This window comes from Eulemur rufifrons, chromosome 16, assembly GCF_041146395.1.
Source record: "Eulemur rufifrons isolate Redbay chromosome 16, OSU_ERuf_1, whole genome shotgun sequence".
NCBI lineage: Eukaryota > Metazoa > Chordata > Mammalia > Primates > Lemuridae > Eulemur > Eulemur rufifrons.
This window is the reverse complement of record NC_090998.1, coordinates 12,190,947-12,212,164: the sequence shown is the minus strand read 5'-3', so window position 1 is coordinate 12,212,164 and position 21,218 is coordinate 12,190,947. Positions and strand designations below refer to the sequence as shown.

At 34.9% G+C, this 21,218-nt stretch overlaps 1 protein-coding gene across 11 annotated transcripts in view; it reads left to right on the top strand.

The window, feature by feature from the left end:
* Positions 1-21,218, top strand: part of LRP6 (LDL receptor related protein 6) — a 155,107-nt gene that overhangs the window by 57,373 nt on the left and 76,516 nt on the right. For 10 of the 11 annotated variants that reach the window (XR_011235750.1, XM_069491122.1, XM_069491124.1 and 7 more), the window contains one exon: positions 13,818-14,015. The exons of the other annotated variant lie outside the window; for it this stretch is intronic. Coding sequence is in view for 9 of the 10 variants with exons in the window: in XM_069491125.1 (XP_069347226.1) it covers positions 13,818-14,015 (198 nt within the window). In the remaining variant the exon portion in view is untranslated. The remainder of the gene's footprint in view (positions 1-13,817; positions 14,016-21,218) is intronic. 11 annotated transcript variants of the gene reach the window in all.

Here is a 21,218-nt window from a genome sequence, read left to right as displayed (position 1 = left end):
CAGTTGGCTCATCCAAAGAGATTGAATAATATATATTTTCCTTTTGAAGTGTTGCATGACATTGTTCTGTTAAGTTGAAGGCTAATTCATGCTGCCAATCAGTTATGGTTCTCCTTGATAGAGGCAGTTTTTGTACTTTGAAACATTATCGAGCTCTAAGCATCCTAGAACTTTGACAATACATTCTTTCACAATTTCTATATCACTGACTGGCTTCCTGTTTTTCGCGAGTATATAAGCTAATGTTCTAAGTTGCTTCAGTGGCATTATTTCCAGGTCTTACTGCTTCTTGAAAGAATCGTCTTTGCTTTTGCTTTTCATCTTTTAATTTCTGCAATAAAACCTTTCATGCCTCTCCGTCTAATTTAAAATATTTGTGGTTCTTATGAGTGTTATAATGCTGATGAACATTGAACTTCTTTAATGTTGATATTTCAGTATCACAAAGCAAGCAAATATCTTTAGCAGAAACAAGGTAATATTTCTATTCCCAATCCTCATTAAAAAAATCTGTTTTCCTTCAGCGTTCTCTTAGTCTTCTTTGACATGATGGGCTGTCAAGCAGACAGAATTAAAAAATACGGCTAAGCTGTGCCACTAATCACAAATGCCACTTTAAACAGAAACATAGTGCACCATTGTCAAAAGTTGATAACAGACTGGTGTACTCAACCCCCATAAACTCTTGCCAGCCAGCCTCATGCAGCAGTGGCGCCAGTCAGGCAAGGGAAGTTGAACTAAATCATGAGCGTAGCAGTCGTCAGTTTAGCCCTTATGGCTTAGTAATGTTCTCATTGTGCCAGTCAATCTGGGAGGATTATTTTATTGAAACTTACTTTATTCTTTGGCTTTTTGAATACATTCATTTTAAAAATAAAATGAAAATATAAAAGACGAACAAAAATATATTAATAAAAATAAAAGGATTTATTCTGGAAAATTTGGATTCAGTCAAAAGGCCGCACTTAAGAACTTAGGCCACAGGTTCCCCACCCCTGGCTTAGCGAGACTAGATACGGAAGTGGGAAATAATTTTTAGTTAGTAGGAACACTGTGTGCCAGACTGTCTTCATGCCTTTGCATGCTCAAGGAATGGCAAGCTGCTTGTAACTAGAGCATAATAGGATAGTAATGGTGTTCATTAAAAGGAAATTCTACCTGTATTTTTCAAGGGTATGGCTTTGGGAATAAGATACAGATACAAGATGGAACCCACAAGAACAGACCATTACTGAATATTCGAGTGCTGACTGGCACTTGCCATTATGCTGGATTGTTTTAGGATAGGAGATACAACAGTGCATAAAACAAACCCCTTTTCTCAAGGACCTGGAATCTAGAGTGGTGGGAAACATGGGTAAATAGTCGTATGTTTCATCTGTTTGAAATGCACAGAAATATACAGTATATTCATGATAGTAGGGAATTAAATTGATTCAGTCTATATTCACTTTCAGGTTGTAAGCTTTTTCTTGTAGTTGTAGACCAATGTTATTTCTGAATTAAATATATTCTTTGCATTATGTCCACTAAGTCTTTTGAATTAGTTGGGTAGACTGGGTGCTTAAGGATTGTTCTTAGGGATAGTAATTTTATCCAGGGTGTCTTTTGAATTAGTTGGGTAGACTAGGTGCTTAAGGATTGTTCTTAGGGATAGTAATTTTCTCCAGGGTAACTAGTTTATACATGGAGAATTTTATTATGATGAATGTTGTCACAAGCCAAGGATTCTATTTAACATAGGCATCTCATGTTTTTGTCTGTCCCTCAATAGTAGACTCTTTTTTATCTGGTTACTGTACATTCTCTGTTAAAAAAAATCCACTAAAATGAATGCTTTCACTATTGTCTTCCGTTAATCACCACTTATTAAAATATGATACCAACATGGATAATCAAGTAGAGGGGAAGCGTAGAAGTATAGCAGATTTCTTCACAGTTCTTTTTTTCTTATTAGTTCTGTCAGGGAGTAGATATCCATGAACTCTCTAACCTCCTCTTCATTTAAAGCCTAATGTACCAGAGTAAGACAGGAACTGGTTTGGGGTCAATAACAGGAATGGTGTGCATTTTGCATGACATTTTCCTTATTGTCATAAAAATCAGAACTATGGTCACTGGCTCCACCTCCAATTTGATTAATGATGGTTGTGATTTTAGAAGTTTTCCCAAAATAACTTTCATGTCAACAAAATGTTTTTGAGGACCTATGGCTTTTTATGTTCTTAGAATTAGCATGGCTCTGACACTTTGGGGTTGGCTTCGTTTTATTTGAGACTCCTAATTGTAGTTTCTTTTGCCCTGTTACTGTAATCCAACTTCTTTGACTGTTAACATCTTTTTTATTTTATTTACCTTCTCTATCCAGCTCTCCCTTATTTTTACCATGATTTTTTTGTTAATCTGTTGTCTGGTGCTCTGGATATAGAAGGAAAAACAATGAGGTGAGGATGCTCAAGTCATCCACATTTGAACTCATCACCTTGATAACCTAAAACTGTATTTACGTTCCGTATTTTGTTAAATGACATACCAGTTCATATTTGCCAAATCTTGGGAGCCATCCTAGTCTATCGGTTATCTTTCTTCTTTCATGTTGATCCATTCCTCAACTTCTGTCATCTTCATCAGTTCTTATTTGGAATATTTCAAAAGTTTTCTGCCTGGCTTTTCTTTCTTTAGTTTCTTCCCCCCTCGAGCTAGTCCCTCATTGTTATCACCCCTGATGATAACCCATTTGACTTTTCTGCTTACAGTCTTCATCACCTATAGGATCTGCAGTTCAAGCTTCTTAGCATAGCGAAATAAGAAAAACATGAGATTTCTTTTGATGTCAGTGTATCTCACAATATGCTGGAGTTCTGATCTTCTTGTTGTTTCTTGAATATATCGTTACTTCTGTTGTCCTTTGCATATGCTTTATCCTCTTCTAGTGACACTATTTCCCATTTTGGCAACTGCCTAAATAAAAGCTTTACTTTCTCTGGTAAGTTTTTAGTGACAACTCTTCCATTCACTGGCTTGATTGGGTGACACTTCTCTATACTCTCATAGCCTTCAGTTTATACCTCTCTTGATATACTTACCATTCCTTGTCTAGATTGCAGATTTCATAAGGGCAACAGTTTTGCATTGTTTATTTTCATATTCCCTGTATCAAGCATAGTGCTTAGCTCCTAATAGGTGCTCAAAAGTTTTTTAAAAATGGAATACTATCTTGGTAATTTATAAAATACTTCTTTTTCTATTTCCTGTGCCCTAATCCTTTTCTATATTAAACTTATAATAAGCTTCTTAACTTAAAAGTAATCATATAACATAATGGAAATGTTTAGTATTTATAGATGGAAGTTTATTTAAATTTTAAATATTTGCACAAAGCACATCAGCAAGCTTTATTTTATGAGTTTCCATCTGACAAATGTCTCAGTTTCGTTTATTGTAGTTGGAACCTTTATCTGAGTGTCATCCTTTAAGTAACATGACTTAATTTATTTTTTACAGTGGAGTAATGGAGGTATTATTTATTAGCTTTGATGGACAGTAGCATGCAAATAATTTTACTCATTACTAAAACTCTTGTTAGGCTAATTCATTTGTAACAATATTTTATTTCACCATAAACTAGACATTTGAGTTCTAAAAGTTAGATGCTTACTTAGAAAAGACTAGTGACAATTATGTAAACCTACCTAAATTATATTGTACAAAGAAGACAAGAGCTCTTACTGCATTTTGCATCTTGATAGTGTGCAAATTGCTTATGGTCAGCCCAGCCTGTGATGGCAACCTTTCAAACTTTGTATTATGTAATCTCTAGTTTATGCATGTTGCATATAAAATGCCAAGTATAAGTTGATAGATATTGCAGTGAACTAACTCCTTACTTTTTTTTTCTTATGCTTGTTTGCTTGAAGATACTGGTAGTTTTCATTTTATGTATGAATAGAGAGAAGTGGTGGTTAATGAATTATGATGTGGACTTTTTATTGTATTACTCTATCAAGATGGAAACCTTATTTTATTCGAGAAGATTTGTATTAAATATGTCATAAAGAAAAATCTAGTTCATTATATTGGAATACACATCTGCACACAAAAGTATTTTGCTGTTTCTGGCTTCCCCTATGCATAGGTTTTTAGCCTTTTATAATTCCTATCTCTTCTCGTGGGCCACCTCTTATGTCTCCCTTTTCCCATTTCAGTGTGCATTGAGATGAGGTGAGAATTAGGGGAAATTGGATGTGGGGAGAGGTACAAGATCTGGGTTCACCTTTATTTTAAAAAAATTGTGTGCTCTGTGCCAAATCATTGTGATGTGGTAGTAAGACCTGGTTTTTAACTTTTGAGTTCTTTATGGTTTATACTGTGGTATCGCAAAGTATGTCAAGCAAGAGCACATAGGAGGGAGTAACTTAACTTTTCCCGAGCAAACTGGAAAAGGTTTCTACAGAAAAGTTACCTTTGCATTAACTTTTAAAAATAGTCTGTGTTTCTTATTCATGTTTTCAGTAACATTATCAAGATATAATTTACATGTAAAAATAGTCATGGATTTTATGTTTAGCTTAATGAGTTTTGATAAATATATATAGCTGTGTAACCATTACCTAAGAAAATGTTTTCTTATCACCTTATTCCAAAAAGTTGCCTTACTCCTTCCCTTTAAAATCAGTCCCTACTCTTATACCAGTTACCACTGATCTGATTTCTATCACTGTAGATTAGCTTTGCTTATTCTTTAACATCATATAATGGGATCATGTAGTAGGTACTCTTTTGTGTCTGGTTTCTTTTGTCCAACATGATTTTAGAAATTTATCCTTTTTGTTGCATGTGTAAGTAGTTCTTTTATATTGCTGAATTAGTATTCCATTGTGTGAATATAGCAGACATTGTTTATCTGTATATCTATTGATAGACATTTGTATTGTTTCCAGTTTTGGGTGATTACGAATAAAGCTTCTATGAACTTGAATGTACAAATTGTTGTGTGGACATATGTTTTTATTTCTGTTGGGTAAATACCTAAGAATGAGGCTGGGCGCAGTGGCTCACGCCTGTAATCCTAGCACTCTGGGAGGCCGAGGCGGGTGGATCGCTCGAGGTTAGGAGTTCGAGACCAGCCTGAGCAAGAATGAGACCCCGTCTCTACTAAAAATAGAAAGAAATTAGCTGGACAACTAAAAATATACAGAAAAAGTTAGCCAGGCATGGTGGCGCATGCCTGTAGTCCCAGCTACTTGGGAGGCTGGGGCAGGAGGATTGCTTGAGCCCAGGAGTTTGAGGTTGCTGTAAGCTAGGCTGACACCACGGCATTCTAGCCCGGGCAACAAAGTGAGACTCTGTCTCAAACAAACAAACAAATAAACAAAAAACAAACAAAAAAAACCTAAGAATGGAATTGCTGGTTCATAGGGTAAGTGTGTGTTTAACTTTATAAGACTCTACTAGACTGTTTTCCAAAGTGGTTATACTAGCAGTGTATGAGAGTTCCAGTTGCCCGATCCTCACCAACACTTAGTATTGTTAGTCTTTTTCATGTTAGCCATTCTAGTGGGTGTGAAGTGGTATCTTACTGTGGTTTTAATTTGCATTCCCCTGTTGATTAATGAGGTTGAGCATCTTTTTATGTGCTAATTATCCATTCATGTATCTTCTTTTTTAAAGTATCTATTCAAGTCTTTTACCCATTTTTAAAACTTAAAAATTTATAAACTTTTTAGACATTAAAGTATAACTTACATACATTAAATTTATACTTTTTTGGTGGGCAGTTCTGAATTTTGACAAATGCATACATTTGGGTAATTACCACCACAATTACACTACAGAATACTTCTATCACCTCCCGCCCCAAATTTACTCTAGTTCCTTTGCCGTCCACCCTTCCCTCCACCTACAGCCCTAGGCATCCACTGATCTGTCCTTTGACTTATAATTTTGTCTTTTCCAGAATGTCATATAAATGGCATCATATGGCAAGTAGTGTTTTGAATCTAGCTTCTTATTTTTATCATAATGCATTTGAAATTTATAACTGTTGTGTGTATCAGTTCTTTTTATTGCTGATAGTATTCCATTATAACAATATAACAATAGTTTATCCATTCACCATTTAAAGGACATTGCTGGTTTTTGGTGATTATGAGTAAATCTGCAATAAACATTTGCATACAGGGTTTTGTGTGAATACATGCTTAAGTTCTCTTGAGTAAATACCTAGAAAGGGAGTTAGTAGATCTTATGGAATTGTTTACATTAAGAAACTGCCTATCTTCCAAAGCGGATGTGACATTTGCATTAATACAAGCAGTGTACCAGAGTTTCAGTTGCTCTATATCATTGCTAGCATTTGCTACTGTCAGTTTTTTAGAGCAGCAGTCCCCAGAGTTTTTGCCACCAGGGACCAGTTTCATGGAAGACAATTTTTCCATGGACTGGGGGTTGGGGGATAGTTTCAAGATGATTCAAGCACATTACATTTATTGTGCAGTCAAACCTCTCTGCTAATGATAATCTATATTTGCAGCTGCTCCCCAGCGTTAGCATCACTGCCTCAGCTCTGCCTCAGATCATCAGGCATTAGATTCTCTATAAGGAGTGTGCAACCTAGATCCCTTGCGGCAGTTTACAGTAGAGTTCGAGTTCCTAGTGGCTCTTGGGGTTAGAGACTGTAGTTTTAGAGTACTACTGGTACAATTGGGTGCCAGTGCCTTGACTTGTATTAAGGTGCTAGCATTTTTACCTATCATTGATTTTGAACCACCAGGGCAAATATCAACATCCTTGTTCAGAGTAATCTGTATAATTCAATAAAGTTATCTAACATTGAATATTTTAGTATACTTATGCTTATTCTGTGGATTTACATAAAATATCTTCTTTGATGACTAGTTGGCAATGACACTGGATAACAAGCAAAATAGCCGTGTATTTAGACTGATTCATGTATAAGGAAAAAGTACAATTTCTCAAATGATATATTAACTCCTTCACATCTGCAGCTGAATTTTTAATTTGATGTGTGACTGTATTGTTGGAAATTGGCAGTGCTTTAATTTTTTTTTACTGACTTTTCATCTTAGAGGAATTTAACAATATTAAGTGTAGAAGTGTTTTATTAGTTTCTCCATTGTGTGTGCTTCTCCAGCTGGAAAGCTTTAATAAACGTTGCTTTGGCTTTCAGCAGGGTCATATTTACATTTAAACTATACAGTTCCTTTTCTTTAAATTCTGAATGATTGGCCTCAAAATAATGACTCAACTAGAACGATAATGCTATTCACAAAACAACACAATAAGATAACATATAAAAGTCTATGGAGAGATTGCTTTTGTATTAATATTTTTGTTTAGTATTTGCAGTTTTACTCAGGGTCTTTGGAGTGGATTCCTCTCTTCCATGAGTCAGACAACTCCCTGATAGGTCAGTTTTGTTTTTTTTCCCCAGCGTCTTTAAATATGGGCAGTACAGCTATGGGTTGAGAAAGTGAGTCTTCTGATCTCTCTTTTTTTAAGCTAAGGATCCATCCTTAAATACAAGACAAATAGAAGTAAATTTTCTGTTATTTTAGAATAGAATACTGATGAATTCCAAAATAAAATGGTTTAAGATAAAATTTAAAATTTTAGAAATATTGCATACAAATTTGTATTTATCTCTTGGAGTGTTTCTGCCTAGGCACAGGGAAAATTTCAGGACTTCAAAATAACAATTTTTTAGATTATAATGAGGTACAGAGATTAAGGCATGGATAATCAGAGATAGCTAGTGAGAGCAAAGGAAGTACTATTTAAGGAAACACTGAAAGAGGAAGGTAATATGTAGAGGAAGAGCCTTGTGGTAGCAGGCAATATAAGGGACTGGCGTGTTGTTAATAAGGTGAAGAATGGCATAAATGGAAGCTGAAGAGATGGGTAGGAGCCAGATAGTAGAGAGTTAAAGATTATGTTAATGATTTTGCTCTTTATTCTAAAAGTTAAAAGCTATAGACAAGGAATTTATGACATAAACAACAGCCACAATAGCTAAAGAAATGTATAGACTTCTGAGTGCTTTACATATATTAACCTCTTTAATCTTCACAACAACCCTGTAAGATAGGTCTGTTTTTAATCCTCATGTTGTAGATGAAGAACATGAGGGATAGAGAGGTTAAGTAATTTGCTTGAGCTTACCTGTCTAGGAGGTATTAGAGTTGAGAAGCCCAGCTCTAGACAGAGTCTGTGTTCCAGATCACTGTACTACACTATCTTTCATTGTACAATTTGTTTCCCACTTAAGGGGTTTTCCAATTGTAAATTGTACCATTTGTAACTGAACAGTTAAAACAAAAGTACAGTTCTGTTACGTTGTTTCCCTAAATATGGTGTCCATACCACTAGGTGGTGTATATTGGCATCTACCTTCTTTTAAGGCATTGTTTTCTGTCTGGAGACCTAGATAGAAATCATCCTCAGTGCCTGCTTTTTCCTCACCTCTCATTGCCAAGTCCTGTCAATTTTTCCTTCTCAAATATCTGTTGATTCTGTCTTCTTCTGTCTGCTGCCACTATACTGATTCTATCTACCATAATTTCTTGCTGGAATAACTGAAATGCATCGCAACTGGTCTCCTCTCTCCTCCCCATCTTTGCAACGTATTTTTGATAACCATGTTTATTCGCAGATAAAAGGAGTGTTAGAATTTTAAGAGGATTCAGCCTGGTAATTTCAAATATTGAGTGATCTTCATGCATGAAATTCAGTCCATAAAGCCTAATCTGTCCCTGACTTTGCAGGAATGGGGCTGTTACTCTTGTGTGGGATGATTGCATTACCCCCCTCTATGTGGCATGGTTGGATCTACAAGAGGAAAAGTCCTATAATGCCCCTTGCCCACCTTGTTTTTATAATTTAATCATTTAAATTAAAATTAAATTTATGGTGTTGTACACCTGTCACCACAGTCATTTCCATCACCCTAAAGAAAATCCTAATGTCTATTTCCATCTCTCACCCCAGGCAACCACTAATTTACTTTGGATCTTTATATATTTGCTCTCACTGGAACTTTTATATAAGTAGAATCATGTAGTGTATGATATTGTGCCTGGCTTCTTTCACTTTAGCATGTTGCTTTTGAGGTTTATCCTTGTTGTAATGTGTATTAGTATGTTGTTCCTTTTCATTGCTGAATGGTATTCTGTTGTGTAAATGTACTAAATTTTGTTTTATCCATTTATCAGTAATGAGCATTTGAGTTGTTTCAACTTTTTGGTTATTATGAGTAATGCTGATATGAACTTTCACAGACAAGTCTTAGTGTGAATTTATGCTTCATGTCTTTTGAGTAGGGTGGAATTGTTGGGTCATCTGATAAATTTGTTTAACATTTTAAGGAAAAATGGAGGTGTTTCAGAGTGGCCTTGCTAGTTTACGTTCCTGCTTTTCCATATACTTGCCAACACTGTAATTGTCTATTTTAAAAAAATTATTATAGTCGTATTTATTGATGTGAAGTAGTATCTTATTGTAGTTTTAAATTGTATTGTCTAATAAACTAATGGTGTTGAGCATCTTTTCAGGTGCTAATTGGCCATCTTTATGTCTGGTAAAATGTCTATTCAGATCTTTTGCCCATTTAAAAGGCATTATTTATCTTCTAAAAAATACTTTATTTGGTTTGTATTCTATTTGATTTGTAGAATTTATTATGTATTCTGGATAAAATAGTTTAATATGTATATGATTTCAAATATTCATCCAGTCTGTTATGTGTTTTTACTTTCTTAATGATGTCTTTTGAAGTGCAAAAGTTTTTAATTTTGATGAAGTCCAAGTGGTTTTTTTCTTCTATGGATTGTGTTTTTGATATCATGTCTAAGAAATCCTTTATTTAACCCAAGGTCACAAAGATTTTCTTTTAGAAGTTTTAGGTTTTACATTTAGATCTGTGATCCATTTTGGATTAATTTTTATGTGTATGGATTGTTAATAGTATGAATGGAGGTTCTGTTTGTAGGGGGATATGAATAGCCAATTGAAAAGATTAGCCTTTTCCATTTAATTGCCTTTGCACCTTTGTCAAAAATCAGTTGATGGTAAATGTATTTCTGGAGTTTCTATCTGTTCTATTGGTCTATACTTCAATACACACTTTAAAACTACATTGCCTTGATTATTCCAGCTTTATAGTAAAATTTGAAAACAGTTATTTTAAGTTTCTTACTGAGTGGCCTATTTTTCTCTTTGATTCTATAATTTTTTGCTTCACTTATTTTAGATCATATTAGGTGCATGCATGTTTATAATTGTTTCTGATAATTTGACTTTTTAATCAATATAAGATATCCCTCTTTGTCTCTAGTAACATTGTGTGTACTTGAGACAGGATCTAGCTCTTGTGCCCAGACTAGAGTAACAGTGACCTCATTATAGCCCACTGCAACCTCAGACTCTTAGGCTTAAGTGATCCTCCTGCCTCGGCCTCCTAAGACTACAGGTGGCATACCACCATGCCCAGCTAATATTTAAATTTTTTTCTAGAAACGGGGGTCTTACTATGTTGCTTAGGCTGGTCTCAAACTCCTGGCCTCAAGTGATCCTTCCATCTCGGCCTCCCAAAGTGCTAGGATTACAGGCATGAGCCACTGCACCCTGCAAAAACTGGAAATTTTAGATAATAAAATGGATATATATTCTGGGCTTGTTGCTATTGTTGTGTTTGTTTGTTTATTGACTTTCCTGGATTAATTCAGTTGTCTGTTTCCCTTTTAAAATATTTTTATGCCTGGCTTTCTAGGGATTGTTCCTGTGTCACTATCTATATCTTAGTGGTCAGCAAATGATTGATTAAAGGGTTGTTCCTAAACACCAGCAAGTAAGTGTTTCACCATTTTCCTTTGGATCTGTTTGTGGTTTAGGGACTATCTTATCATCTTAGGCAGTTTCAAATTTGTCTCACATTCAGCTAGTACTAGCTTCAAGTGTTCTCTCTGGTGTCTCTTGAGAAGGAGCATCTTTGTACTTGCACATGGCCTTCCTGACTACCAGGAATGAATATCCATTTAACAAGGCTCTCTTTGGATGTCTCTTTCCTAGGATCTTTCTGTTAAATTTCTGGCTAGTCTGCCACTGTGTTGCTTGCACCAACCAATGTCACTTGTATGATAGCCCTCCTTGATTGTCTGCCACTGAAAGCACTCTTATTTTTGACAACATTCCTGGGTATGGATTTTTCCATGCCTTGTTCCAAATACACATAGCCCCCTCTTGCAGGGCAGGGAAGCTGCCAGTCCTTATGGCCTGCCATATCTGTGCAGGGTAGAACTTCTGTGCCACAAACCTGGCAGTATGAGTGGGAATGGGAGTAGCTCCTAGCTAAAATACCACAGTTTTTGGTGAGATTCAGATTTGTTTTTTAATAATGCTTCTGATTTCGTTGTATGTCCTTTGATCAATTTTCAGGGACTTTAGTTAGTTTTCACAGTCTTTTCCTGTTTTTTATTTGCTTTCAGGGAAACGGATTTGCTGAATAACTCACAGAGCCACTTTGGAATACCTGCCTTCTTCTGTATTCTTTTTAACTCTCCTGTAGACTTTCTCCACACTGCAGCCAGTTTTTCCACCTCCTGAAATACAAAGCCAATCATTTCACCTCAAGTTTAAAAAGTCCTCAGATGCCTTCATGTTGCTGTCAAAATAAAAACCAAAAATTCTAACATGGTATATCGTACTTTCCTATATACAGCCTCATGTGTCATTTAACGATGGTGACATGGTCTGAGAAATGTGTCATTAGGTAATTTCGTCAAATCTAGATGGTACAGCCTAGTACCCACCTCTAGACTATATGGTATAGCCTATTGCTCCTAGGCTACAAACCTGAAGCATGTTAAGGTACTGAATACTGTAAACAGTTGTAACACAATGGTATTTGTGTATCTAAACATATTTAAACATAGAAAAGGTACAGTAAATATACAGTATTATAATTTTGTGGGACCACTGTCATGTATGTGGTCTGTCATTGACCAAAATATTGTTATGCACGGGTGACTGTGGTTTTATCTTATGAGTCTAATCATTCCCCTGCCCCTCATTCTGAATAAAATCTAATCATTATTGTCAGTCTAGGGAGCACTTTGGTTTCTATTCCTTAAAAACCAAGGCTTTGACCTATGGCATAAGCATTGACTTTAGAATCTAAGGAATGCAGGTTTGAATTTCTGTTCTTCGTTTGTTAGCTGTGTGACTTTGAGCAATGTGCTTACTTTTCTCAGTTTCCTCATGTGAATTATGGCAATGAACAAATAATATTTCATAAAGTTGCTGTAAGACTTAAGGGAGATAATGTATGTGAAGCCTAGGGCACAGTACCTTGTATTTAGAAGGTATATTTATTCCCCCATACAATATCCTCCTCCCATCATTTCTTTGGGTAAGCAGTTGATATTGAAATAGTGGAACTATCAATGTACATAAATGGAATCATTCCAGCATCACCATTCCACCAACTATTTGAGTAAAAGTTATACCTGAATTTGTTTCAACACATTTATTGAGTGCTTCATATCTAGTTCTGGTACCCTCATCAACTTTTTATTTTATTTTATTTTATTTTATTTTATTTTTTTTTTTTGAGACAGAGTCTCACTCTGTTGCCCAGGCTAGAGTGAGTGCCGTGGCGTCAGCCTAGCTCACAGCAACCTCAAACTCCTGAGCTCAAGCGATCCTCCTGTCTCAGCCTCCCGAGTAGCTGGGACTACAGGCATGTGCCACCATGCCCGGCTAATTTTTTCTATATATATTTTTAGCTGTCCATATAATTTCTTTCTATTTTTAGTAGAGGTGGGGTCTCGCTCTTGCTCAGGCTGGTCTCGAACTCCTGAGCTCAAACGATCCGCCCACCTCGGCCTCCCAGAGTGCTAGGATTACAGGCGTGAGCCACCGCGCCCGGCCTTTCATCAACTTTTTAAAATACGCTTTTAATTGAAGTATGATACATGAAGAGTTTTTCTTTTACATGAAGGAAAAATTTTTCTGTAATAAGACTATTAGACTTTACATTTTTTATTTTGAAAAAATTTCAATCTTTAGAATAAAAGCAGAAATAGTACAGTGAACTTCTATATATCCTAACTACAGTACAATTAGCATATTTAGGAAATTTAACATTAGTACATACTAGTATATAATGTGACACTCAATTTTGCCTTTCCCCCGATAATGTCTTTCTAGCATTTTTTCCTTACCATAGCAATTCTCCAATCTAGATTGTTCTTCAAAATTTTTTTTAACTTCATGACATTGATATTTTTTAAAGGTCAATTATTTTGTAGACTGTCCCTCCACTTGACTCTGTTTCCTAATTTTATTATTCATTTTTTTAGCAGGAATACTATATAAGAGATACTCTTTAAAAGATAATATGTCCTTTTCATTGCATTAAGAGGTATATGATGCCAGTTTATTCCTTTATTGATGATGTTAACTTAGATACTTGCTTATGGTGGTGTCTTCCAGGTTTATTTCCTCTACAGTTATCATTTTACTCTTTATTGTTAATAATAATCGGGGGGGGAGATACATTGAGATGGTGGAAATATCCTTTTTTCCAATAAATTTTGATCCTGTGGTTTTTGCATCCTTTATGCTTGTCTGAGTCAGATAGTACTATGGTAGTTGTAAATGGTAGATTATTAATATTTTAAAAACAACTCCTCTTCAGTTTTAGTGTTCCTAAGAGAGCGTCCTTTATCTAATAGGGATAATTACAAAATATTTTGTGGTTTTCTGCTTATGTCATGGCTTTAATTGTTTTTATCTTTTAGGTTCATGTACTGGACAGACTGGGGAGAAGTGCCAAAGATAGAACGTGCCGGAATGGATGGTTCAAGTCGCTTCATTATAATAAACACTGAAATTTACTGGCCAAATGGACTAACTTTGGATTATGAGGAACGGAAGCTTTATTGGGCAGATGCAAAACTTAATTTCATCCACAAATCAAATCTAGATGGAACAAATCGGTAAGATTGCTTTAAAAGCTTTTTTTAAACTTTAAGAAAACTCTATAATGGTTCGATATATTGAAGTATAAAGCCTAGTTTTATTAAGAAATTAGTATATTTTTGACTGTCAAAGGGGAAGGAGAATAGTTTTAGTTTGCTCTTTAAAGAAGTAATTTTACTTCTCATCCATCTTGGTAGCAATTAGAATTTATGGATCGTATTTTCCTTTTCCTTACTCAGAGCTGACTTAGTTCTTCCGTGGTTCTCAACCAGGGATAGTACCTTTATTCCCTCCCAGAGTATTTAGAAATGTGTGGGGAATTTTGGCTAACCCAAAGATGGAGTGCTACTAGTATTTTATTTAGTTCCTGCCAAACATCCTGCAATGTGCTGGACATCCAATACAACAAAAAGCTCTTCCACTCAAAGTTACCAGTAAAGCCCATAAGTACTGCTCATGGACCTTGTTTGATAAATCTCTAGATTAGGAAAGGGTTTGACCAGCTTTTTCTGTAAAGGCGCAAATAGTAAATAGTTTTGGCTTTTTGTGCCATATGATCTCTGATTCAGCCATTCACCTCTGATGTTGTAGTTTGAAAGCAGATATGGTTATTAATAATACATAAGGCAATAGGCATGTCTGTGTTACACTGAAACTTTATTTATAAAACAAATAGCCAAAGAGTAGTTTGTTCACTCCTGGATTAGGAGAAAACCTACTGCATGTACCATACATCCCAATATTCAAGGAAGACAAAGTCTATAATACATAACATGGAATTTCTTCTCAGATTATGTTAAGAGTTTTAAAGACACTTTGTATTTGCATTCTTGTGTTTCAGTGATTATTTCGGTTTTTGGTAGTCTTAATCTAAGACCCCACAAGATGAGAGTGTTAGGTAGTTGAAGGAATTTTCAAAGTATAAACATTTGTAAATTATCTGAACTATGAATAAGGATCACTTAGAGGTATTGAAAGCCAGGAAAAGTTTAAAGAATTTAATTAAAATAAACTTTTTGTAATCATGGAGTTGGAGTATTTTTTGCCTTGTTTCAAAAAAGAGTGAAATGACTTACAAGATGGTTTAAAAATAGTTAAAAAATTAATGCCAAAAAGTAAGTATATGATGAATATGAAAATATAATTGCTGAGTTTGAATTTCAGATCTGACTTTGAGAGGGAGTCTAGGAAGATGGATGTGGCCATGTCATAGTTTTTTTGAGTAAAACTAACAGAAACTATTAGCAAATACAAAAACATATGGATAAAATTTACAGTAAAACTAACCTCAGGCATTTGAAAATACAGGCAGATAAGGGCTAACAACCAACAGCAACAAGACTTCCATGGTATCACTGCTTATGCAGGAGTAAGCAGAGAGAGTTAACAGGACTCATAGGACTTGAAAGCAGGGGAACACCAAAATAGCCTCAACTATTTGCTGGACAATGTGGTGAGCTATTTTAAGAGCAGCAGCTGAAATGGGAGGGTGAGAGGTTGCCCACTCCGATGTTAAGCAAGTGCAGTATGTCCATGGTAAAGACAGAAGGAGCTAGAGCAGTCTACGCCCAATGACCTCTCAAAATGGAACTCTTGAAGTGGACCTGCCAGAGTTCTCAATCTAGGACAAGGCACCACACTGAGTAGAAACAAAATTGAGTAGGGTAGTAGAATCAAAATTGAGCTGTATTCGGGACAATAGATTTGAGAGGAATGAGAGGGGAAGGAAAGAGAAGCTTCAGATAATGATGGAGAGGGCAACAGCTAGGAGATCTCAGCTAGTTCTGCCATATTTTTGAACATTATATGAAAGCAACAGAGGAACGAATTCTATGGTGTTAGAAAAACTACCTTGCATACCACTTTCTTTTAAAAGTTCGGGAACGCTAATTTACATAGACATCAGAAACAGAAAAATATCATGGTAAAATCCCATTTAAAGTTATTATAAAGAAAAAAGGAAAGAGAAAAGAATAATGTCTTTATATATAAAGCACCCCAGAAAAACATGACCATAGAACAGATCAATCTTCTATTTTAAAATGAGCCAAGTCATTTAGAAACCAGTATTAGCTATGAAAGAGCAACATAAAATTAGAAAAATTCAGAAATGCGATGATGGGGAGGAATACAAGAGCAAATAAACCAAAATTGCCTTTAAATAGGGGTTGAAAAGGAGGAAAAATTTAAAGACCAAAAAGAAATTCAGCAAGAAAAGGATTTGAGAGACAGTGATGTGTTGAAGATAGGCAAAGAAGAAACCATATACAGATAATAAGACTCTTAGGAAGAAAAAGCAAGGGAATAGAACAAATATGAAAAACTATAATTTAGCAGAAGTTTCTTAAAAGAAGACTTGAAACTACATATTGAAAGAAAACACTGTGTACCTGAACGTATAACCCAGAGCAAACAACACAAGACATATTCTAATAAAATTATAGTGTGTCTGAGAAAGAAAAATTCCCTGGACTTCTAAGAAGAAAGAGTAAATGACATAAAATGGAAAGAAAATTGGATTAGCATCCAAACTTTCTAACAGCAACACTTTGTCAGAAGAAAATAGAGAAATATTTTTAAGATATTCAAAGGAATAAGACATGATGCAAGCATTTTGTATGCAGCGAAACTGACTTTCTCATATAAAGCCATGGACAAACTATTATCAACATGCAAGAAATCACAGATTATTGTTTCCCTGAGTCCTTCCTAAAAAGGTGCTTTAGTGACTGAGCTTTAGACAATTAAAATGATGAGCGAGTCATCAAAATAAGTCATGGTGATGAGCATCAAACATATAATTAATAGTAGAATGAAGATAAAGGAGGATTAAAATTGGGAAGAGTATAACATGTAATGGCTATATGTTTAGATAATGTGTAACTATAAAAAGCAGGAGTGAGAATAGAGGGAATATACAAAAAATTTGTCAGATTCTTCACAGTAACTACATTGGTGTAATGGTGTTAATATTGTTATCCTGAGACTGTATTGTTGCATCAATTAAGTGAATAATAATCGGATATATTAAATATTCTATTGTCCCTCCATATGCTAGATTCTTAATGAGGAAGAAAGGAAATGCAGATGCAGTACTGTGGAGGTTAAGTGAAAGAAACTGTGATAATTCTAAGTTTTAATTGAAAGTAGTAGTATGTGCTTATCAAGAATTTCATCTTACAAAAATATATATACACAAATACTTTTTAAAAATGCAACCACCAAAGAGAACTAGGAAAACATGACCAGTTGAGTACCAGTTAAACTTTTACAGTGCTGCATGCAGTGAACTTCTGTAGCACCCAGATTGCGGTCTTGGGAAAACCATGCCACCTTAAAAGAAACTAAGCTTTTCTGGTGAAATGGCTTATTGTAGGTATTGGGCAAGAAATGTACATTATGTCATACTAGATAACAAGGAAGCTATTAAAGATTACTTAGAGTGAATTCAGAAAGACTGGAGAGATAACTTGAGAACTCTCACTGGCCAAGGATTGATAGAAACCTATTTAGTATATTTGAATCGAGTTCATGATTTTTTTTTCCTTTAAAGAATTGTTTATTCTTAGAGGATGATAGGAAACAATTCATTACCTTTAACATTGGTAAATAAAAGAAAGAATCAAGCAATTTATCATACATTTCCTATATGAATATACCACTGGCTAACAAAATAGTAGATATGGAAGAGCTGTTTCAACTAATAAATGAAAAAGGAATGATAGAATTAGAATATCACCATTTAATAACTTCCAGTGAACTAATGGATCTAGGGAGTGAGCATCAATGACTTGCTAACATCGCAAGAAGAAAAAGAAGAGACGTTATTCATTTTCTCATGGAAGAACACAGCACCACCTATCGTCTTGCTAAAGGGATCAATTCAACATGGGTCTGATCAAGACTCTATCAGCTGGCCGTTTGTAGGAAATACAGAGAACCGAGAAACATTGAACTGCCATGCATGTGCATCAGCAAATCCTTACATATAAGTGAATATCCCAAGCCCTTCAATAGATAGACTATAAGGAAAAGAGAGACATGAAGAGGGAACATCTAGATTGAGACTTAAAAGACATAGCAAATGAAAATAAATGGGTAGTCAAGACTAAACTATTTTTCTATGGATGTACACTTGTAACAAAGCAATACAACTATGTAAAGAAAGGCAAGGAAGTAACTACTACAAAGTCGGAATAATTTACTTTTATGGAGAGAGAGAGGGATTGGGACAGGGTTCATGAAGAGCCTTCTGAAGTGACTGGCAAATTTTCTTTCTTGATCTGGGTAAATTCAGGGTTACAAGAGTGTTTCCTTTATAGTAAGTAACTAATTAAGCTGTACTTCTTTTTTGTACTTTTCTCTGTATATGCTTTATTTTATTATAAACAGATTAAAAATAGTCTTTAAACTTCTCAGCACCTAGGGTAAAACGAGTTAATAGCATACATTATTGGAAAGGTTGAAACTTCCAATTTCTTTGTAAGACTTTTTCATCATATTAAATTAGAGAAGAAAATTTTCACATTGAATCCGTAAGGGAATGTAATCAGTATTGTTAGCTTTTTTGTGTGTGTGTGTGAATTTCATATGACTTTCCCATGGTGGTCTTTATTTAAAATTAGGAGCGTAAGTGACCAAGCTAATGTTATTCAAGACAGTAATCTTCTGGAACTTAAAATAAGGTAATCCAGGGAAGGAAAAACTCTATATCCCTTAAATGGTCTTCTTTTAAGCATTAATTTTCCAGTTTTTGCTTTTGGTAACAGCATGTAGCAGAGCACAGACCTAGTACTTATCAGGTATTCAGTAAGTGTTTATTGGAAAGTATTATTTATTATGGAATAATAATTGTGTGCTATTCTTCATGGAAATCCTGCTTTCAGTCATCAGCAAGGCATGATCTTCCAGTGATAGTAGATTTGTGTTTAAACTTCTACACTTTGAATTCCCTTTGAGAGAGAGGAACACCAGTGAATTTGCCAAAAAGCCACACAGTTTAAGGATGCAATATAGTCTGGAAGAGGTAAGCTAATTGAGCACCAGTCGACCTTTGGGAACAGTATCCATAACCTTGGACCTATTACATATTCCAAAGAAATCTCACACAAAAGTGAAAAAGAGTGTTGCCATTCAATTCTGGGGGAAGTTATATAATAGCTGGTTCCAAGTCTTTTTTTTCTTGTCTGAAAAACCCACAACAGCTCTATAATTTCCACAATGAACCTCAGAGATTCATTGCTGCCCCTTTTCCTTAACAAAAGAAATAACAGGTCATAGCTGTTTGGGGAAAATTTATAGTATATACTTAATGATTCTATATTTGTATATCTCATTTTAAACACTTTTTATACAAGCTATGAAAAATAGTTCAAGGATATCAGTAGTTTGTTTTGGACACAGATAACTCAAGGTTCTCATTTATATTTCGTAACATGAATTAATAATACCTCCCGAACATGGTCTCTGCAGAAAGTACATTACTTTTAAGACTCTTATGTGCTGTGATAAAATGTAGAGTTCTTTCCTCTCTAGTTGCAAATGGGGAAAGACTGCAATATTTATCTTTAAAAATTATCAGTATGTTTTTAAGATGGTAGTTCTCCTGAAACTGGTCTATAGAGTCAACACAGTCTTAATGAAAATCCCAAAATCTTTTCCTTTTTTTATTTTTTTAAGAAAATGGCAAATTGAATCTAAAATTTATATGGGAATGCCAAGGACTTACTAAAATAACTCAAATTGATTTTTTAAAAATTTTAAAAAAGTATGAGGACTTTATCTGATTTCAAGACTACTTTAAAGCTACAGTAATCAAAACAATGAGGTACGGATTCTAAGGATAGCTAGAGATCAGTGGAACAGAAGAGAATTCAGGAATCTGTGTGTGTGTACATATAGCTGACTTTAACACGGTGTCAAGGCTGTGAATGTGCATTTTTAACCTGCTTTGACAAACACTGAAGAAAAATAAACTTTAAAAATGGATTAAAAACGCCCTCTGTGGAAAATTTTAATTCCTAATTACTAGAGTCAGAAAATCAATGAAAAAGACCTGATAACAGACCTATCAGACAGACACTTTCAAACAGCTGTCTGAAAGATGCTCTGAGAACTAAGGGAACATGTGGAGAAAGTTAAGAAAATGATATGTGAACAAAATGAAAATATCAATAAAGAGATAGATAACCCAACCAAAAAGAAATTTTGGAGCTGAACAGTATAGTAATTAAAATGAAAAATTCACTAGATATATTTAAGGGCATATATCACCAGGCAGAAGAAAGAATCATCACACTTGAAGATAGGACAATGGGAAGTATCTGAGGAACAGAAAGAAAAAGATTGAAGAAAAGCGAACAGAGCCTAGTGGACATGTGGGGCGTCATCAGTGGACCAATGTACACGTTGTGAGGAGTATCAGAAGGAGAAAAGAGAAAGAGGCAGAGAGATTGTTTGAAGAAGTAATGACTGAAAACTTTCCAGATGTGGTGAAAGACATGAATATAAAGATCCAAGAAGCTCACTCAACTTCCAGTAAGAGGAACTGAGAGAGACCCACACCAAGACAAATGAGAATCAAAGATTCGAAAGCCAAAGATAGAGAATCTTAAAAGCAGCAAGAGAGAAGTGACTCATTACATCTAAGCAAGGCAGCCACAATTATATTATGATTATTTATTGTCAGAAACTTTGGAAGCCAGGAGGCTATAGGCTGACAAAATCAAAGTGCTAAAAGTGAAGGAGAAATCAAGACATTCCCAGATGAACAAAAGTTGAGGAGTCTTTTGTAACAGATTAATCATTTTTCTGCGGGCAAATGAACCATTATTAAGGTGCAACAAGGACCTGCTGTGTATATTCTCCTTGAAGAAGCTCAGTAATTAGTAAGTAGTAAATGTCCTTTATACTTGCTTTAGTGCAGGCCTGTTTATCATTTTCTGTTCTGACTCAGCTCTTTTCCTTCTGTCCTGATAAGGGCTCTGATGTAGTGCAAATCAATTTTACTAAGTTATTTAGTCCGAGCCTTACAATTTAATGTGTTTCCTCTTGTGCCTTAACTATTTGAAACCCATTTTTTCCATTCCTTGATAATTGAGAATTGCTTGTGTTTGTATATATGTACACATGTACATAATGTATGCAAGTACAATTTTAGTTCCTGATTTTTATAGTGAACATACATGTATTCATTTCATAATCAGGAGAAAAATAATTAC